The 21,932-nt window shown below is 45.9% G+C and overlaps 2 protein-coding genes across 4 annotated transcripts in view; both read right to left on the bottom strand.

Moving 5' to 3' along the window:
• Window positions 1–7,579: 7,579 nt before the first annotated feature.
• Window positions 7,580–10,609, bottom strand: LOC123382403 (sulfated surface glycoprotein 185-like; the record flags this gene model as incomplete). The annotated part of the gene is made up of 3 exons (XM_045046897.1): window positions 7,580–7,725; window positions 9,066–9,105; window positions 10,532–10,609. Coding segments are annotated over 3 exons (264 nt in total), but the record flags the coding sequence as incomplete, so codon positions are not given.
• Window positions 10,610–13,326: 2,717 nt separating this feature from the next.
• Window positions 13,327–21,932, bottom strand: part of ZIM2 (zinc finger imprinted 2) — a 68,597-nt gene continuing 59,991 nt past the window's right edge. The window contains exons 8-9 of one of the 3 annotated variants that reach the window (XM_045046765.1): window positions 14,125–14,182; window positions 13,381–13,413 (exon numbers count right to left, since the gene is read on the bottom strand). In XM_045046765.1, the coding sequence (XP_044902700.1) occupies window positions 14,159–14,182 (24 nt within the window). In that variant the 3' untranslated portion in view covers window positions 13,381–13,413; window positions 14,125–14,158. Of the gene's footprint in view, window positions 14,183–21,932 lie in introns of all 3 variants that reach the window. The other 2 variants (XM_045046764.1, XM_045046766.1) reach the window with 2 other exon arrangements.

Here is a 21,932-nt window from a genome sequence, read left to right as displayed (position 1 = left end):
GTGGCTGCACCAGTTTGCATTCCCACCAGCAGTGCACAAGATATCCTCTTTCTCCGCATCCTTGCCAACATCCGTTGCTGCCTGAGTTGTTAATGTTACCCATTCTGACAGGCGTGAGGTGGTATCTCTTTGTGGTTTTGATTTGTATTTCCCTGATGATGAGTGAAGTCAAGCATTTTTTCATGCGTCAGTTGGCCATCAGGATGTCTTCTTTGGAGAAGTGTCTATTCATGTCTTTTGCCCATTTCTTCACTGTATTATTTGTTTTTGGGTGTTGAGTTTGATAAGTTCTCTATAGATTTTGGATACTAAATCTATATGTCGTTTATCTGATATGTCGTTTGCAAATAATCTTCTCCCATTCCGTCAGTTGCCTTTTAGTTTTGCTGATTGTTTCCTTCGCTGTGCAGAAGCTTTTTATTTTGATGAGGTCCTAGTAGGTCATTTTTGCTTTTGTTTCCCTTGCCTCCGGAGATGTATTGAGTAAGGAGTTGCTGTGGCTAAGATCAAAGAGCTTTTTGCCTGCTTTCTCCTCGAGGATTTTGATGGCTTCCTGTGTTCCATTTAGGTCTTTCATCCATTTTGAGGTTATTTTTGTGTATGGTGTAAGAAAGTGGTCCAGGTTCATTTTTCTGCATGTCACTGTCCAGTTTGCTGAAGAGACTGTCTTTATTCCATTGGATATTCTTTCCTGCTTTGTCAAAGATGAGTTGGCCATCTGTTTGTGGGTCCATTTCTGGGTTCTCTATTCTGTTGCATTGATCTGAGTGTCTGTTTTTGTGCCAGTACCATACTGTCTTGATGATTACAGCTTTGTGGTATAGCTTGAAGTCCGGGATTGTGATGCCTCCTGCTTTGGTTTTCTTTTTCGTTTTCTTTTTCAAGATTGCTTTGGCTATTCAGGCATTATGTTGTATTCTTACAGTGAAAAACTCTACAGCTCTTCCTGCAGCCACATGGGCAAGAATGGTATTAATACATGAGAAGCAAGGTGTATGAACTGTGGAGAATATGCTATTGTTTCTATGAATGGCAGGAGAGGTTACATATTTTTGTATAAATGTATGCATATGCATATGCAATGAATGTTTCTGGAAAGACAGACAAGATTCTGCTAACAGTGGCTGCCTCTCGAGAGTTTCAGAGGGGGCAGAGAGGCAAGAGACATTTTTCATCATATATCCTCATAACATTTTTTAAACTTTTGTCCATGGACATGTATTTTGCTTCTAAAAATTTGCTTCTTAGACATTGAAGAAGGAATGAAAGCCCTCCACAAACAAACTTGCTATAAAAACATTTGATCCACTTATATGAGGCATCTAGAGGAGTCAGATTCATGGAGGCAGAAAGTAGATGGTAGGGACCAGGGGCTGGGGGAGGGGGAGGGGGAGGTGTTTATTGGGTACAGAGTTTTAATTTTCAAGACAAAAAAGTTCTGGAAGCTTGTTGCACAACAATGTGAATATACTTTACACTACTGAACTGCACACTTAAAATGGTTAAAATGATAAAATTTATGTTATGTGTATTTTATCCCAATAATATAAAAAAACTAAATATATTTGAAATAACACAAGTATGTTCAAAACAAAGAACATCTTCCAGAAACCAATGCCCACTTCAACATGATAACCAGGATTTATAGTTTGGCCTTATATCCTTCAGATTTTTTGTCATGTACATGAAATGCTTTCTATGATTTGACTCCTACTATAACTTCATTTAACACTTTGGAATCAGAAAAAAAGTAGGTTTATGAATATGTGATTCTACATAGATCATCCCCATGGATGTTTAATGCATCACATACACAGACATAGTTTCATTTTGAAAAAAAAATTGGTTTTTAATTACATTTTGCATTTTAGTGTGTTTCATCCACGGAGTATTTTTCCATATTCATTAAAATGTTCATAATCACGATTTTAATAAGTGTGCAATGTCTTGTCATATAGTGTTGGCAAATAATGGGATACAATTCTGAGTTACCTAAGCGACATGAGGAAGTATTCTTTGTCAGCCAAATGAAGTAAGTAAAAGTACTTGCCTCACAGGCTTGTGGTGTGAGTGAATGAAGCTGATGCATTAAATATCTTATTACAGGCCCTGGTACCTAGTAAGCACTTGATTATTGTCATTACTATGTGATCAAGTGGTATTTGATTTTTTAGAACTTGAGAGAGTGCCACAATGGACATCTTTGTATGGGAGTGCTGTGCTTGTTTTCCCTTTTTAAACGAGTTATGGTGAAGAAGGATTGAGGGCATGAGGAGGAACAGAGGAGTGAAGGAGGAAGCAGGGAAGGAGGGATGGAGGAAAGGAAGGGAGGGAAAGAGGCAGGGAGGGAGGAGTTATTTTACAGCTATGGGATGTAAAGTTTCCTGGAAGGTCAGCCAATGCTCTTCATTTTTGGACCAGAAAAGGTGATGCTCAGAGAGGATCAGTCTGCCTAGGTGACCCAGTGGTCCCCTTGCCCCACCCCATGCTCATTCTATCATCCTGGTTTGTAGGGTTATCTTCAGATGATGGATGAAGCAGGAAACAGAAGCCCAAAGACCTTCACCAACTCAGAAGTCAAAGCTGGGGCTTCCACACCTCCTACCTCCAGTCAGATCCTCGAAGAATCACCCTTTTTTTCCTGAATAACCAAAAGATGCTTTGCTCCCAGAGAAGACTCTCAGAAATCAGTGCATCCACAGCTGAGAAGCTTGGCTGAAGGAAGCCTCAACAAGATAAAGCTTCTGGCCAGGGAACTTGAAGCTGTCATTCTCCCCGAAGACCTCAGAATCAGGGCTCATTATCTACCCTCTGTGCCAATCTGGGGGCAGTGCAGACACAGCCCTTCCATTCTATCCACCCCCTCTCTCCAGCTGAAGAGGAGTATACCTCTCCACGGTGCAAAATTCCAGTTCCATGGCAAGGGTGCTTGATGTGGGCCAGGGTGTGAACAAACGGGTCCTCTTCTACTCCTCTGGTGAGAGCACAAACTGATGCAGCCATGTTGGTGGGCAAGCAATTAGACAGGTTAAAACAAAAACTTGCCTTCCCTGATGCAAATCAAACCCACAGTGAGATACCATCTCACACATGCTATGTTGGTTATCATCCAAAAAGGGGGAAAAAGAAGAGATAACAAATGCTAGAGAAGATATGGAGATGACGATGATGGTGATGATGATGACGATGATGATGATGATGATGGTGGTGATGATGATGGTGGTGATGATGATGATGATGATGGTGGTGGTCATGGTGATTGATGATGATGATCATAATAGTGGTGGTGATGATGGTGATTGTGATGATGATGGTGATGGTGACAGTGGTGGTGATGATGAAAGTGACGATAGTGGTGGTGATGGTGATGGTGGTGGTGATGACGGTGGTGGTGGTGATCATGATGGTGGGGGTGATGGTGGGGATAGTGATGATGATGATGGTGGTGGTGATGATGATGGTGGTGGCGGTAGTGATGGTGATGATGATGGTGGTCGCGATGATGATGTTGGTGGAGATGAAGATGGTGGTGGTAGAAATGATGATGCTGGTGATGGTGATAATAATGGTAGTGCTCATGATGATGCTGGTAGTGATCATGATGGGGATGGTGGTGATGATGGTGGTGATGACGGTAGTGATGATGGTGGTAGTGGTGGTGATGATGGTGGTGGTGGTGGTGATGATGATGATGATGGTGGTGATGATGATGATGATGATGGTGATGGTGATGATGACGGTGGCGATGATGGTGGTGATGGCGGTGATGATGGTGGTGGTGATGATGATGGTGTTGATGATGGTGGTGATGGTATGATGATGGTGGTGGTGATGATGATGGTGATGGTGATGGTGGTGATGAGAAAGATGATGGTGGTGTTGGTGATGATGATAGTGTTGGCAATGATGATGGTATTGGTGGCGATGATGATGGTGGCGATGGTGATGATGGTGGTGATGATGATGGTGGTGGCGATGATGATGGCAGTGGCAGTGATGACGGTGGTGCTGGTGATGATGGTGGTGATGGAGATCATGATGGTGATGGTGGTGATCATGATGGTGGTGATGATGATGATGGTGGTGGTGATGGTGATGGTGGTGATGATGGTGATGTTGGTGATGATGATGATGGTGGTGATGGTGATGGCGATGATGATGATGGTGGTGATGGTGATGATGATGGTGCTGGTGATGATGGAGGTGAACATGATGACAATGATGATGATGGTGGTGATGGTGATGATGATGGTGGTGATGATGATTATGGTGAGGGTGGTGATGGTGATGATGGTGGTGGATGGTGATTATGATGGTGGTGATCGATGGTGATGGTGGTGATGATGAAGGTGGTGATGGTTATGAGGGTGGTGGTGGTATGATGGTGGTGATGGTGATGGTGATGATGATGGTGGTGATGACGATGATGAAGGTGGTGATGGTTATGATGGTGGTGGATGGTGATTATGATGGTGGTGATAGATGGTGATGGTGGTGATGATGAAGGTGGTGATGGTTATGATGGTGGTGGTGGTATGATGGTGGTGGTGATGGCAATAGTGATGATGATGGTGGTGGTGGTGGTGATGATGGTGATAGTGATGATGTTGGTGGCAATGACGATGGTGATGGTGGTGGTGGTGGTGCTGGTGGTGGTGATGATGATGATGGTGGTGATCATGATGATGGTGGTGGTGATGATGATGATGGTGATGCTGATGATAATGGTGGTGATGGCGATAATGATGGTGGTGATCGTGATGGTGGTGGTGGTAATGGTGATGATGGCTTGATGGGATGATAATGGTGGTGGTGATGGTGGTGATGACGGAGGTGATCATGATGATGATGGTGGTGATGGTGATGAGGATGGTGGTGGTGATGGTGAGGATGGTGGTGGTGGCGATGACGATGGTGGTGATGGTGGTGATGATGATGATGGTGGTGGTGATCATGACGGTGGTGATGATGATGGTGATGATGATGATGGTTGTGGTGATGATGGTGGTGGTGGCGATGATGATGGTGGTGATAATGATGACGATGGTGAGGGTGATGATGATGGTGGTGGTGATGGTGATGGTGGTGGTGATGATGATGATGGTGATGGTGGTGGTGATGATGATGGTGGTAATGGTGATGATGATGGTGATGGTGATAATAATGGTGGTGGTGATGGTGATGGTGGTGGTGATGATGATGGTGGTGATGGTGATGATGGTGGTGTTGATCATGATGGTGGTGATGATGATGGTGATGATGATGATGGTGGTGATCCTGATGGTGGTGGTGGTGATGATGATGGTGGTGATCCTGATGGTGGTGGTGGTGATGATGATGGTGGTGATGATGGTGGTAGAGGTGATGATGATGGAGGTGATCCTGATGGTGATGGTGATGATGATGGTGGTGGCGGTGATGATGGTGGTGGTGGTGATGATCCTGATGGTGATGGTGGTGATGATGATGATGGTGATGGTGATGATGATGCTGGCAGTGGTGATGATGATGGTGGTGGTGATGATGATGGTGGTGATGATGGAAGTGATCGTGATGATGATGGTGGTGATGGTGATGATGATGCTGGTGATGATGGTGGTGATGGTGATGAGGATGATGGTGGTGATGGTGATAATGGTAGTGATGGTGATGATGATGGTGGTGATCCTGATGGTGATGGTGGTGATTATGATGGTGGTGATCCTGATGGTGATGGTGGTGATTATGATGGTGGTGATGATGATAATGGTGATGGTGATGGTGATGAAGATAATGGCGGTGGTGATGATGATGGTGATGGTGATGATGTTGGTGGCAATGACGATGGTGATGGTGGTGGTGGTGGTGGTGGTGATGATGGTGATGGTGGTGGTGATGATGGTCATGGTGGTGATGATGATGGTGGTGGTGATGATGATGATGGTGGTGGTGATGATGATGGTGGTGATCCTGATGGTGGTGGTGGCGATGATGATGATGATGGTGATGATGATGATGGTGATGGTGATGGTGGTGGTAATGACGATGGTGGTGGCGATGACGATGGTGGTGGCGATGATTATGGTGGTGGTGATCCTGATGGTGATGGTGATCATGATGGTGGTGATGATGATGGAGGTGATCCTGATGGTGATGGTGATGATGACGGTGGTGATGATGATGGTGGTGGTGATGATGATGGTGGTGATTATGGAGGTGATCATGATGATGATGATGGTGGCGATGGTGGCGATGGTGATGATGATGGAGGTGATCATGATGATGATGATGGTGGCGATGGTGATGATGATGGTGATGATGATGATGGTGGTGATGGTGATGAGGATGATGATGGTGGTGATGGTGATGAGGATGATGATGGTGACGACGGTGATGATGATGGTGGTGGTGATGATGATGGTGGTGATGATGGAGGTGATCATAATGATGATGATGGTGGTGATGGTGATGATGATGGTGATGATGGAGGTGATCATGATGATGACGATGGTGGCGATGGTGATGATGATGGTGGTGATGGTGATGAGGATGATGATGGTGGTGATGGTGATGAGGATGATGATGGTGGTGATGGTGATGATGATGGTGGTGATGATGATGATGGTGATGCTGATGATGGTGGTGATGATGATGATGGTTTTGGTGATGATGATGGTGAGGGTGAGGATGATGATGGTAGTGGTGATGGTGATGGTAATGACGGTGGTGGTGGTGATGATGATGGTGGTGGTGGTGATGATGATGGAGGTGATCCTGATGGTGATGGTGATCATGATGGTGGTGATGATGATGGAGGTGATCCTGATGGTGATGGTGATCATGATGGTGGTGATGATGATGGTGGTGGTGATGATGATGGTGGTGATGATGGAGGTGATCATGATGATGATGATGGTGGCGATGGTGATGATGATGGTGGTGGTGGTGATGATGATGGTGGTGGTAATGATGATGGTGGTGGTGGTGATGATGATGGTGGTGGTAATGATGATGGTGGTGGTGGTGATGATGATGGTGGTGATGGTGATGATGGAGGTGGTGGTAATGATGATGGAAGTGATCCTGATGGTGATGGTTGAGATCATGGTGATGGTGATGATGGTGGTGGTGATGGTGATGATGGTGGTGGTGGTGATGACAATGGTGGTGATCCTGATGGTGATGGTGGTGATGATGGTGGTGCTGAGGGTGATGATAATGGTGGTGATGATGACGATGGTGGTGATGATGATGATGGTGATGGTGGTGATGATGATGGTGGTGATCCTAATGGTGATGGTGGTGATGATGATGGTGGTGGTGGTGATGATGGTGGTGATGGTGATGATGATGCTGGTGATGATGGTGGTGATGGTGATGAGGATGATGGTGGTGATGGTGATGATGATAGTGATGGTGATGAGGATGATGGTGGTGGTGATGATGATGGTGACGGTGATGATGTTGGTGGCAATGATGATGGTGATGGTGGTGGTGGTGGTGATGATGGTGGTGATGGTGATGATGATGGTGGTGATCCTGATGGCGGCGATGATGATGATGGTGGTGGTGATGATGATGGTGGTGGTGATGATGATGGTGGTGATGGTGATGATAATGGTGGTGATGATGATGGTGGTGATGATGACGATGGTGGTGGCGATGGTGATGTTGGTGGTGATGGTGATGAGGATGGTGGTGGTGATGGTGATAACGGTGGTGATGGCAATGATGATGGTGGTGATCCTGATGGTGATGGTGGTGATTATGATGGTGGCGATGATGATGATGATGATGATGATGATGATGGTGATGGTGATGATGATGGCGGTGGTGATGATGATGGTGGTGGCGATGATGGTAGCGATGGTGATGATGGTGGTGATGGTGATGAGGATGGTGGTCGTGATGGTGATAATGGGGGTGATGATGATGATGATGGTGGCGATGGTGATGATGATGGCTTTGGTGATGATGGTGGTGATGATGGAGGTAATCATGATGATGATGGTGATGATGGTGATGAGGATGGTGGTCGTGATGGTGATAATGGTGGTGATGGTGATAATGGTGGTGATGGTGATGATGATGGTGGTGATCCTGATGGTGATGGTGGTGATCCTGATGGTGGTGATGATGATGATGATGGTGGTGGTGATGATGATGGTGATGGTGACGATGTTGGTGGCAATGACGATGGTGATGGAGATAGTGATGAGGATGGTGGTGGTGATGGTGATAATGGTGGTGATGGTGATGATGATGGTGGTGATCCTGATGGTGGCGATGATGACGATGGTGGTGGTGATGATGATGGTGGTGATGATGATGATGATGGTGGTGATACTGATGGTGGCGTTGATGATGATGGTGGTGATGATGATGATGGTGGTGGTGGTGATGAAGGTGGTGATGATGGAGGTAATCATGATGGTAATGATGGTGGTGATGGTGATGAGGATGGTGGTGGTGATGGTGATAACAGTGGTGATGGCGATGATGATATTGGTGATCCTGATGGTGATGGTGGTGATAATGATGGTGATGATGATGATGGTGATGGTGATGATGATGATGGCGGTGGTGATGATGATGGTGGTGACGATGATGATGATAATGGTGGCGATGGTGATGATGATGGTGATGGTGATGATGATGGCGGTGGTGATGATGGTGGTGGCGATGATGCTGGCGATGTTGATGATGATGATGGTGGCGATGGTGATGATGATGATGGTGGTGGTGATGATGATGATGGTGATGGCGATGATGATGGTGGTGATGGTGATGATGATGGAGGTGATCCTGATGGTGATGGTGGTGATGATGATGGTGGTGGTGATGATGATGGTGACGGTGATGATGTTGGTGGCAATGACGATGGTGATGGTGGTGGTGGTGGTGATGATGATGGTGGTGATCCTGATGGTGGCGATGATGATGATGGTGGTGGTGATGACGATGGTGGTGACAGTGATGATGATGATGGTGGCGACGGTGATGATGATGGTGGTGATGATGATGATGGTGGTGGCGATGGTGATGATGATGTTGGTGGTGATGGTGATGGGGATGGTGGTGGTGACTGTGATAACGGTGGTGATGGCAATGATGATGGTGGTGATCCTGATAGTGATGGTGGTGATTATGATGGTGGTGGTGATGATGATGATGATGATGATGGTGATGGTGATGATGATGATGGCGGTGGTGATGATGTTGGTGGTGACGATGATGATGATGATGGTGGCGATGGTGATGATGATGGTGATGGTGATGATGATGGTGGTGGCGATGATGCTGGCGATGTTGATGATGATGATGGTGGCGATGGTGATGATGATGATGGTGGTGGTGATGATGATGATGATGGTGATGGCGATGATGATGGCGGTGATGGCGATGATGATGGCGGTGATGGTGATGATGATGGAGGTGATCCTGATGGTGATGGTGGTGATGATGATGGTGGTGGTGATGATGATGGTGACGGTGATGATGTTGGTGGCAATGACGATGGTGATGGTGGTGGTGGTGGTGATGATGATGGTGGTGATCCTGATGGTGGCGATGATGATGATGGTGGTAGTGATGACGATGGTGGTGACGGTGATGATGATGATGGTGGCAACAGTGATGATGATGGTGGTGATGATGATGATGGTGGTGGCGATGGCGATGGTGATGATGATGGTGATGGTGATGATGATGATGGCGGTGGTGATGATGGTGGTGGCGATGATGCTGGCGATGTTGATGATGATGATGGTGGCGATGGTGATGATGATGATGGTGGTGGTGATGATGATGATGGTGATGGCAATGATGATGGTGGTGATGGTGATGATGATGGAGGTGATCCTGATGGTGATGGTGGTGATGATGATGGTGGTGGTGATGATGATGGTGATGGTGATGATGTTGGTGGCAATGACGACGGTGATGATGATGGTGGTGATGATGATGATGGTGGTGGTGATGGTGATGATGATGTTGGTGGTGATGGTGATGGGGATGGTGGTGGTGACTGTGATAACGGTGGTGATGGCGATGATGATGGTGGTGATCCTGATAGTGATGGTGGTGATTATGATGGTGGTGGTGATGATGATGATGGTGATGGTGATGATGATGATGGCGGTGGTGATAATGATGGTGGTGGCGATGATGATGGTAGCGATGGTGATGATGGTGGTGATGGTGATGAGGATGGTGGTCGTGGTGGTGATAATGGTGGTGATGTTGATGATGATGGTGGCGATGGTGATGATGGTGGCTTTGGTGATGATGGTGGTGATGATGGAGGTAATCATGATGATGATGGTGATGAGGATGGTGGTCGTGATGGTGATAATGGTGGTGATGGTGATGATGATGGTGGTGGTGATGATGATGGTGATGGTGATGATGTTGGTGGCAATGACGATGGTGATGGTGATAATGGTGGTGATGGTGATGATGATGGTGGTGATCCTGATGGTGGCGATGATGATGATGGTGGTGGTGATGATGATGGTGGTGATGATGACGATGATGGTGGTGATCCTGATGGTGGCGATGATGATGATGGTGGTGGTGATGATGATGGTGGTGGTGATGATGGTGGTGAGGATGATGATGGTGGTGGTGGTGATGATGGTGGTGATGATGGAGGTGATCATGATGGTAATGATGGTGGTGATGGTGATGAGGATGGTGGTGGTGATGGTGATAACGGTGGTGATGGTGATGATGATATTGGTGATCCTGATGGTGATGGTGGTGATAATGATGGTGGTGATGATGATGATGGTGATGGTGATGATGATGATGGCGGTGGTGATGATGATGGTGGCGATGATGGTGGTGACGATGATGATGATGGTGGTGACGATGATGATGATGATGGTGATGGCGATGATGATGGTGGTGATGGTGATGATGATGGAGGTGATCATGATGGTGACGGTGGTGATGATGATGATGATGGTGATGGTGATGATGATGCTGGCGGTGGTGATGATGATGTTGGTGGCAATGATGATGGTGGTGGTGATGGTGATGGTGGTGATGGTGGTGATCCTGATGGTGATGGTGGTAATGATGATGATGATGGTGGCGATGATGGTGGTGGTGATGGTGATGATGGTGGTGGCGATGGTGATGGTGGTGATGATGATGATGGTGATGATGGTGGTGATCATGATGGTGGTGATGATGCTGATGATGTTGATGATGATGGTGGTGGTGATGATGGTGGTGGTGATGGTGATAATGGTGGTGGTGGTGATGATGGTGGTGATGGTGATGGTGGTGATGATGATGATGATGGTGATGATGGTGGTGATCATGATGGTGGTGATGATGCTGATGATGTTGATGATGATGGTGGTGGTGATGATGGTGGTGGTGATGGTGATAATGGTGGTGGTGGTGATGATGGTGGTGATGGTGATGGTGGTGATGATGATGATGATGGTGATGATGGTGGTGATCATGATGGTGGTGATGATGCTGGTGATGTTGATGATGATGGTGGTGGTGATGGTGATGGTGGTGGTGATCCTGATGGTGATGGTGGTGATGATGGTGGTGATGACTGTGATGGTGATGATGATGCTGGCGGTGGTGATGATGATGATGATGGTGGTGATGGTTGCGATGGTGATGGTGGTGATGATGATGGTGGTGATCCTGATGGTGATGGTGGTGACGATGATGATGATGATGGTGATGGCGATGATGATGGTGGTGATGGTGATGATGATGGAGGTGATCCTGATGGTGACGGTGGTGATGATGATGATGGTGATGGTGATGATGATGCTGGCGGTGGTGATGATGATGTTGGTGGCAATGATGATGGTGGTGGTGATGGTGATGGTGGTGATCCTGATGGTGGTGATCCTGATGGTGATGGTGGTAATGATGATGATGATGGTGGCGATGATGGTGGTGGCGATGGTGATAATGGTGGTGGCGATGGTGATGGTGGTGATGATGATGATGGTGATGATGGTGGTGATCATGATGGTGGTGATGATGCTGATGATGTTGATGGTGGTGGTGATGATGGTGGTGGTTATGGTGATAATGGTGGTGGTGGTGATGATGGTGGCGATGGTGATGGTGGTGATGATGATGATGATGGTGATGATGGTGGTGATCATGATGGTGGTGATGATGCTGGTGATGTTGATGATGATGGTGGTGGTGATGGTGATGGTGGTGGTGATCCTGATGGTGATGGTGGTGATGATGATGGTGGTGATCCTGATGGTGATGGTGGTGATGATGATGATGGTGACAATGATAGTGATGGTGATGATGATGCTGGCGGTGGTGATGATGATGTTGGTGGCAATGATGGTGGTGGTGATGGTGACGGTGGTGGTGGTCATGATGGTGGTGATGGTAATGATGATGATGTTGGTGGCGGTGATGTTGGTGGTGATGGTGATGATGATGATGGTGGTGATGATGGTGGTGGTGATGATTCTGGTGATGGTGATGATGGTGGTGATCCTGATGGTGATGGTGGTAATGATGATGATGCTGGTGGCGGTGATGTTGGTGGTGATGGTGATGATGATGATGGTGATGATGATCGTGGTGATGATGATGGTGGTGATGATTCTGGTAATGTTGATGATGGTGGTGATCATGATGGTGGTGGTGATGGTGATGGTGGTGGTGGTGACGGTGGTGATGATCGTGATGGTGGTGATGGTGATGATGATGGTGGTGATGGTTGTGATGGTGATGATGGTGGTGGTGATGATGATGGTGGTGATCCTGATGGTGATGGTGGTGATGATGATAGTGGTGATGATGATGATGATGGTGATGGTGATGATGATGGTGGTGGTGATGATGGTAGTGATTCTGATGGCGATGGTGGTGATTCTGATGGTGATGGCGGTGATGATGATGGTGTTGATGATGATGATGGTGATGGCGATGATGATGATGGTGGTGGTATAGGTGATGGTGCTGGTGGTGATGATGGTGGTGGTGGTGATGATGATGGAGGTGATCCTGATGGTGATGGTGGTGATGATGATGGTGGTGATGATGATGATGGTGGTGGCGATGAGGACGGTGGTGATCCTGATGGTGGTGGTGGTGATGATGATGGTGGTAATGGTGATGATGATGGTGGTGGCGATGAGGACGGTGGTGATCCTGATGGTGGTGGTGGTGATGATGATGGTGGTAATGGTGATGATGATGGTGTTGGCAATGATGATGGTGGTGGTGTTGGTGATGGTGGTGATGATGATGGTGGTGGTGGTGATGATGATGGTGGTGGCGATGATGATGGTGATGGCGATGATGATGATGATGGCGGTGATGATGATAGTGGTGGTGGTGATGATGATGGTGACGGTGATGGTGGTGACGATGGTGATGATGGTGATTATTATCATGATTTTGCTATTATTTTCTTTCTGCCTGGAAAATATCAAGATTTAACTCCTTGGGTCCTTCTCACTCAGCTTATGAAAGTCAAGCCTCCTGGGCCATTGCTTATTCTTTGGACTCAAATTCCCTTACAGATCTGGGGGCAGAGAGGCAAAAATACCCAGGCATTCTCTATTCCTTTCCAAGCTTTTATAGTCTGATATCACTGAATCTGCTAGATTCAGCCATGCCTGAAGCCAACACTCCCCTCCATTGCACTTATCACCACTAGACATGCTATATAATTCTCCATTGTATTTATCACCACTAGACATGCTATGTACTTCATGAACTTTGTACATTGTATGACTTTCCCACCAGAATGTAAGTTTCATGAGGAAAGGGCTTTGGTCTGTTTTGTTCACTACACTATCAGCAGTGCTCAGAGCACTGCCTAGCACATAGTAGGCACTCAACAAAGATTTGCTGGTGGAATCAATGAATGGATAACTTAAGCAAAAACATTGAAACTATTGGAATTGTATGAGGCAGCTGCTAAAATCTATGGAAAAGCCAAATCACTTTATCTCAGAAAACACAGAACTGAGACTAAAGTATTGTCTTCTGGAATCTCTGCAATGAGTTGACTCTGAACATTTCCAATTCTTGAGGCATGAGAAGGAATGGTGGACAAGCCACCTTTTAGTCAAAGGACACGGCACCATAATTGGGTATCTCACCAAGCGTAAGTACTGTACTTACCTGTCTCTGGAAGAGTGCATTCAGCTGCAAGATATCAAATGTCTTTCAAGAGTGGTTTCTGTTAGAGAATAAGATAAACTACAAACTAAGAAGAAATACTGCAAAAGGCACATCTGATAAAGGACTACTATCCACAATATACAAAGAACTCCTGAAATTCAACAATAAGAAAAAGAGATACTCATTTTAAAAATGGGCAAAAGGCCTTAATGGACACCTCACCAAGGAAAATATACAGATGGCAAATTTGCATATGAAAATGGGCTCCACCTTATACACACAAGGAAATGCAAATTAAACAATGAGACACTACTGAACACCTATTAGAATGCCCCAGATCCAGAACACCAATGTCACTAAATGTGGGTGAGGATGTGGAGAACAGGAACTCTCGTTCATGGCTAGTGGGAACACAAAATGGTGCAGTCACTTTGGAGGACAACTTGCAGTTTCTTACAAAACTAAACATAGTCTTATCATATGATCTGGCAACTGCACTCCTTGATATTTACCGAAAGGAATTGAAAACTTATGCCCACACAAAAACTTGAATGGGGGGATGTTTCTAGCAGCTTTACTCATAATGGCCCAAACTTGGAGGCAACGATGATGTCCTTCAGTAGGTGAAGGGATAAATAAACTGTGGTCCATCCAGACTATGGGATATTAGTCAGTGCTGAAAAGAAATGAGCTATCAAGTCATGAAAAGACTGGAGGACCTTTAGATGCATATAATTAAGTGAAATAAACCAATGTGAAAAGACTACATACTGTGTGATACCAGCTTTATGACATTCTGGGAAATACAAACATACAGAGGAAAGATCAGTGGTTGTCAGGGGATGAGGAGAAGTAGGGATATATAGGAGGAACCCAGAGGAACTTTAGGGCTGTAGAACTATTCTGTAGGATGCTGTAGTGAAGGGCACATGTCATTATTCATTTGTCAAAACCCCTGGAATTGGGGCACCTGAAAGGCTCAGTTGGTTAAGCACCTGACCTTGATTTCGGCTCAGGTCATAACTTCACAATTTCATGGGTTTGAGCCCCATGTCAGGCTCTGCACTGACAGTGCAGAGACTACTGGGGATTCTCTCTCTCTCTCCCTCTCTCTCTCTCTCTGCCCCTCCCCTGCTCACTTACTCTCTCTCTCAAAACAAATAAATAAACATTAAAAACTAAAACCCTGGGGGGCACCTGGGTGGCTCAGTTGGTTGAGCTCAGCTCAGGTCATGATCTCATGGTTTGTGGGTTCAAGCCCCGTGTTGGGCTCTGTGCTGACACCTTGGAGCCTGGAGCCTGCTTCAGATTCTGCGTCTCCCTCTCTCTCCCTCAAAATAAATAAACATTACAGAAAAGATTTTTAAAAGTGGCCTAAGCAATAATAACTTAGTTAAGGGCTTACCGTGTGCCAGGCACTGAAAGCTTTTCATATATTATGAATGATTTCCTTACAATAACCCCATGAGGTAGGAATTATTAGTATCTCCACTTTACAGATGAGAAAAACAGAAACACACAAGGGGTTGGGTTCACGCTAGATAGGAAACAGCTGAGCCCTGTTTCAAACCTGGATGTCTGATGCCAGATCCCACATGCTTACCCACATCATTATAACATCCAGCATTTAAATTGTATGTATATGGGCCAGGCACACCTTATGTGACTTATGTATGTCAATTTAATTCTCATAACAATGCTGTGGGCTGACTATCCTCACCATCATTATCATCACCCCCACTTTATAGATGAGGAGAATGGAATTACAGTAGGTAACTGTCCTGACGCCACGTAGCTCCTAAAATAAAGAAGTGGGATTTGGATTCATGCAGTCTTGCTCCAGAGAACATATATCCATTACATTCTACTGCCTCTAGAAATAATAATAAGTTTACTGTCTCTTAAAATTGCCAAGTAAAATACAGGACACTCAATTAAATTTAAATTTCATATAAATAAAGTTTCCTTAAAGTATAATTATACCAGTGATTTTTAGAATAAGTATGTCCAAAACATAGCACGGGAGAGGGAGGCAAACCATAAGAGACTCTTAAATACAGAGAACAAACTGAGGATTGTTGGAGGGGAGGTGGGTGAGGGGATGGGCTAAATGGGTGATGGCTATTAAGGAGGGCATTTGTTGGGATGAGCACTGGGCATTGTATGTACCAGATGAAATACGCGGAGCGCCCAGGGTGGTTCAGTCAGTTGAACGTCCAACTTGGGCTCAGGTCATGATCTCCCGGTTCATGAGTTCGAGCCCCACATTGGGCCCTGTGCTGGTAGCTCAGAGCCTGGAGCCTGCTTCAGATTTTGTGTCTCCCTCTCTCTCTGCCCCTCCACTGTGTCTCTCTGTCTCTCAAAAATAAATAAAAGTTAAAGAGATGAAACATGGAGTTCTACTCCTGAAACCAAGACGACACTGTATGCTAACTAACTTGAATTTAAATTTAGAAAAGAAATACTTTTTAAAAAGCTTGTCTATCTGAAACTCCAATTTAACTGGGAGTCCTACACTTCTGTTTGCTAGATCTAGCAACCCCACCACCTCATAAAACGAAATGACTATAGATGAGTAGTTCTAAATTGGTCAATTCAAGGTATCAATGATATCAGACTTGCTTCTCTGTGAGAATCTAGGATTTGCCCTCATGTCACAAAACAGCTTCCAGTGCCCCATCCTCGCCAGAAAACATCCAGAAGAAAGGATGGGAGGAAGATGGAGAGTGAGGAATGTAGTCCCACCCTTTGCCTCATTCTTTTTTATGTGGAGGAAAATATTTCTTTGGAGCAGGAGGAAACTTCTCATTAAATCTCACTGGCCAGATTGGGTCATATGCTCACTCCTAAACCAACCACCAGCAAAGGAGAAAAGGGCCGTTGTGATTGGCTAGTGCCTACAGATCATCTCCCAGAGCTGAGGCCCCAGTTCCCAGAGCAAATCGCCTTCTGGTTCTGCACAGGGTCAGGGTTCTCCTGGGAGAGTGGTGCCTGCCCCTGCTTGGGTTATTACTGCTGCCTGACAAGCTGCCTCAAACCTAGAGGCATGAGGCAACCCTATTAACATCCTCCTGATTCTTTGGGTTGAGATGTAGGACAGAGCTCAGCAGGATAGTTTGTCTTTGCTGCACTATGTCTGGGGCCTCCGCTGGGAAGCCTTGAGGCTGGAGGTAACACCACGGCTGGAAGCTGGAGAGATATGGAAGTGTCTGTGCTCATATTTGGGAGATCAGCTGGAACCCCTACATGTGGCCTCTCCAAGGGGTGTCCTTGTGAAATGGTTTGGGCTTCTGGAAGCAGGACACTCAGGTTCTGAGGAGGTCCTCCTCTGCTCCTCCTGCTCTCGTCTTCCAGAAGGTCCTCCTCTGCTCCACCTGCTCTCCTTCCCCATAAGGTCCTCCTCTGCTCCATCAGCTCTGGTCCTCCAGAAGGTCCTCCTCTGCCTCACCTGCTCTGGTCCTCCAGAAGGTCGTCCTCTGCTCCACCGGCTCTGGTCCTCCAGAAGGTCCTCCTCTGCTCCACCTGCTCTCATCCTCCAGAAGGTCCTCCTCTCCTCCACCTGCTCTCATCCCCCAGAAGGTCCTCCTCTGCTCCACCTGCTCTCCTTCCCCAGAAGGTCCTCCTCTGCTCCACCAGCTCTGGTCCTCCAGAAGGTCCTCCTCTGCTCCACCAGCTCTGGTCCTCCAGAAGGTCCTCCTCTGCTCCACCTGCTCTCCTTCCCCAGAAGGTCCTCCTCTGCTCCACCTGCTCTCATCCCCCAGAAGGTCCTCCTCTGCTCCACCAGCTCTGGTCCTCCAGAAGGTCCTCCTCTGCTCCACCTGCTCTCCTTCCCCAGAAGGTCCTCCTCTGCTCCACCTGCTCTCATCCCCCAGAAGGTCCTCCTCTGCTCCACCAGCTCTGGTCCTCCAGAAGGTCCTCCTCTGCTCCACCTGCTCTCCTTCCCCAGAAGGTCCTCCTCTGCTCCACCTGCTCTTGTCCTCCAGAAGGTTCACCTAGGCATGCTTTCATTGCAAGAGCAGATGAGCAAGACTTATCCCAAGCTGTAGTGTGCATCACAAGTACCAGCATCTCTTTGCCAAAGTGAGTCACACGAATGCATGCGCTCTGTTGTTACACAACACATTGCCACAAATTGTGGCTTAAAACAACGCATACATATCATCTCACAATTGTGTGGATCAGGAACAGCTTCGGTGGGCCCTTTGCTTCAGAACAAATACCATGACGTCCAGTGGGTCTTCATCCCAAGCCAAGGCTTCCTCTCAAGTATATCCAGGGTTGGATATACTTCCAAGATGACACAGTTGTTAGAATCCAGTCCCTGGTGGGCAGTTAGGCTGAGGGATCCAGTTTCTTGCTGGCCTTCTGTGGTAGATAGAATAATGCCCTTTGACCCCCTCCAGAGAGGTCCACATCCCAATCCCCAGAGCCTGTAAGCATGTTACATTACATGGCCAAAGGGACTTTGCAGGTGTGACTAAGGATCCTGAGATAGGGGATGAGCCTGGATTATCCAGGTGGGCCCCATGCAACCACAAGTGATATGGTGCTAATAAATCAGGAAAGAAGGGGTGGGAGGAAGAGAAAGGTTGTACATCTCTGTACCAAAAGCCTCAGTTATTGCTCTCTGTACCCACCTACTCTGGGCATCTTCCTTACAAGCGCCAAATAGTCCAGAGACACCATCCAAGCTGTGACAGGCTGTAACAGCCCAGACAGTCCTCTCCTCCAGGTCTGCATGGAAATCTTATCATGCATGACATCTAAAGATTCCACCTCCCAGCTCACCCTGATGGCCTTGAGGACAGACCATCTGAAGATTCTACCTGCCAGCTCACCCTGATGGCCTTGAGGAGGATGGATTTCAAAGAGGCAAGTTTTGGTGCCTGGAGGCCAATCAGGAGGTGACAGCAGGTGTCCAGGCAGGAGATAGTGCTGGTGATGGAGAAAGGTGGAGAGATTTGGGGTATATTTTGGTGGTAAGACTTCAGGTTTATTTCAGCAGCAAATGTGACCAAAACCCAACCCAAATAAGGTTAAGTGAAATAGAATTTTCTGGATCATGGAACTGGGAAGAATGGAGGAGGTCACAGAGTCAAAGAAAGAAAGCGAAGGAATGTAATCCTTGGAAGAACTAGGGATCCCGTCTTCCAGATCTTTCTGTATATATCATCTATCTATCTATCTATCTATCTATCTATCTATCTATCTATCTATTATCTATTTATCTATCTTCTATATACCTATCATTTATCTATCAAATATATATCTATCATCTATCTTATACCTACCTATCATTTATCTATCATCCATCTATCTGTCTATCTAATTTTTTTTAATGTTTATTTATTTTTGAGACAGAGAGAGACAGAGCATGAATGGGGGAGGGTCAGAGAGAGAGAGGGAGACACAGACTCTGAAACAGGCTCCAGGCTCTGAGCTATCAGCACAGAGCCCGACGCGGGGCTCGAACTCACGGACCGCGAGATCATGACCTGAGCTGAAGTTGGCTGCTTAACCGACTGAGCCACCCAGGCACCCCTGTCTGTCTATCTATAAGTAAACTATCTACTATCTATATATCATCTATCTATCTATCTATCTATCTATCTATCTATCTATCTATCTATCTATCATCTCTCTACTATCTATATATCATCTATCTATCTATCTATCTATCTATCTATCTATCTATCTATCTATCTATCTATCATCTCTCTACTATCTATATATCATCTATCTATCTATCTATCTATCTATCTATCTATCTATCTATCTATCTTCTACCTATCATTTATCTATCATCTATCTATCTATCTATCTATCTATCTATCTATCTATCATCTCTCTACTATCTATATATCATCTATCTATCTATCTATCTATCTATCTATCTATCTATCATTTCTCTCTCTCTCTCTCTCTCTCTCTCTCTCTCTCTCTCTCTCTTCCTCTCTCTCTCTATCTCTCTCTTTACATACCTCCACCTTTCTAGTTCCTTCTCCACCTCTCCATCTCATTATCACTCATATCCATGTGTTCCTTACACGGAATTTCTCACATCCTGGGCATGAAGAAATATGGCTAACATCTCCCCAACTCCAGCAAAATCTTCATGATCCCAAAACCCTTCAGTCCATCCCAACAAAAAACTAATTAGCTGTGTTTGTGTTGCTGCCTTCACTGAGAACCAACCAATGTCACCAGGGGTGGGAAGCTATGACTGGCTAAGCCTAGACCACGTGCTCTCACCTGCAGCCAGTTGGAGCAGAGTACTGTGACCCAGAGCCTAGTGGGACTTGCAGGAAAGGGGTATATCCCCAAGGGGACAGAGAAATGTTGGCAGACAAACCCCATGCTATGGCAGGTGGTCCTGAGCCACCAGGACAAGTGAGAAGCCTCCTTCCTACCGGCCTATGGAGCTCTTCTCAGAATATGCAGCCATGTGCAAGCTCCTGGGCAGCACAGGTCTCTCAGGATTCCAACTCCTCTGGAGCATTTGGAAAAACCCAGAAATATCATTTTACACCCAAACAAGTGTGGCTCTGTTATGAAACTCTCCAACCCTCCACATGTCTGGTTTCTTTTTTCTATTTGAATCTCACGTCAAATGTCACCAGACCCTCAGAAAGCCTGATCACCTGTCTAAGGCAGCCATCTCCTCATGCACTCTCTGGTATTCAGTTATATTTCCCCTCATCATTCTCTGAGCACAGAGAATACAATAGACAACTTACTAACTTGCTTTATAACATGTCTACCCATATCTCCATCCCTCTATCCACCTGTGAGTGCATCTTAATTTTTTATGCATCTCAAAGTAAGTTACAATCACTAGTATGTGGTCTTCAGTATTTCAGCATGTACATTGCTAACTGGAGTTCACTGACAGTTCTTTTTTTTGTTTTATTTTGGGGGCAAAGTTTACCTAGAGAAAAATGCCCAGATAATTTTTGATAAGTTTTAACAAATGCACATGCCTGGGTAACCCAAATCCCTTTCAAGACACAGACTGGTACCATCGACCCACCCCCAACAAGAAGTGGGGTTTCTGTGTCCTAGGATAGATGTATGATTAACTTTATAAGAAACTGCCACCCTCAATGACAGAAATGCTTAAATAAATGGTGGTATAGTCATACAATAGTGAGAGACAATGGAAACTAGCCACAAGCAACAATATGGATCTATGTAGAAACCTAATTTGAGAAAAAGAAGCCAGAAAAGATTTTGTATGCTTTAAAACTTCGTCAAGTTTTAAAACACGTAAAAACTGATCAATGATGTGAATGCCTTTGTGGGATAGTAGAGTCTGGTAGGGGGGGATGGGGATTTCCAGGGCGCCGATAATATTTGTCTCCCAATAAGTTGCTGGTTGCAAAGGCACGTTTATTTGGGAAAACTCACCAAGCTTCACAATTATGATTCATGTACTTTTCTGTACATAGGTAACACTTAAATAAAAAGGATATTTAAAAAAAAACTAGGTCCATGCATGTTGTTGCAAATGGCAACATCTTAGTCTTTCTTATGGCTGAGTAATACTCCAACATGAGTATAACACTGTATGTTAATTATACTTCAATTTAAAAAATCTTTTGAGGGGAAGCTGGGTGGCTCAGTCGGTTAAGCATCGGACTTTGGCTCAGGTCATGATCTCAAGGTTCATGAGTTCAAGACCCACATCAGGCTCTGTGCTGACAGCTCAGAGCCTGTAGCCTGCTTCGGATTCTGTGTCTCCCCCCCACCCCTGCCCCTCCCTTGCTTTCTCTCTCTCTCTCCCTCAAAAATAAACACTAAAAAAATTT

This window comes from Felis catus, chromosome E2, assembly GCF_018350175.1.
Source record: "Felis catus isolate Fca126 chromosome E2, F.catus_Fca126_mat1.0, whole genome shotgun sequence".
Lineage (NCBI taxonomy): Eukaryota > Metazoa > Chordata > Mammalia > Carnivora > Felidae > Felis > Felis catus.
This window is presented reverse-complemented; position numbering and strand designations above follow the sequence as displayed.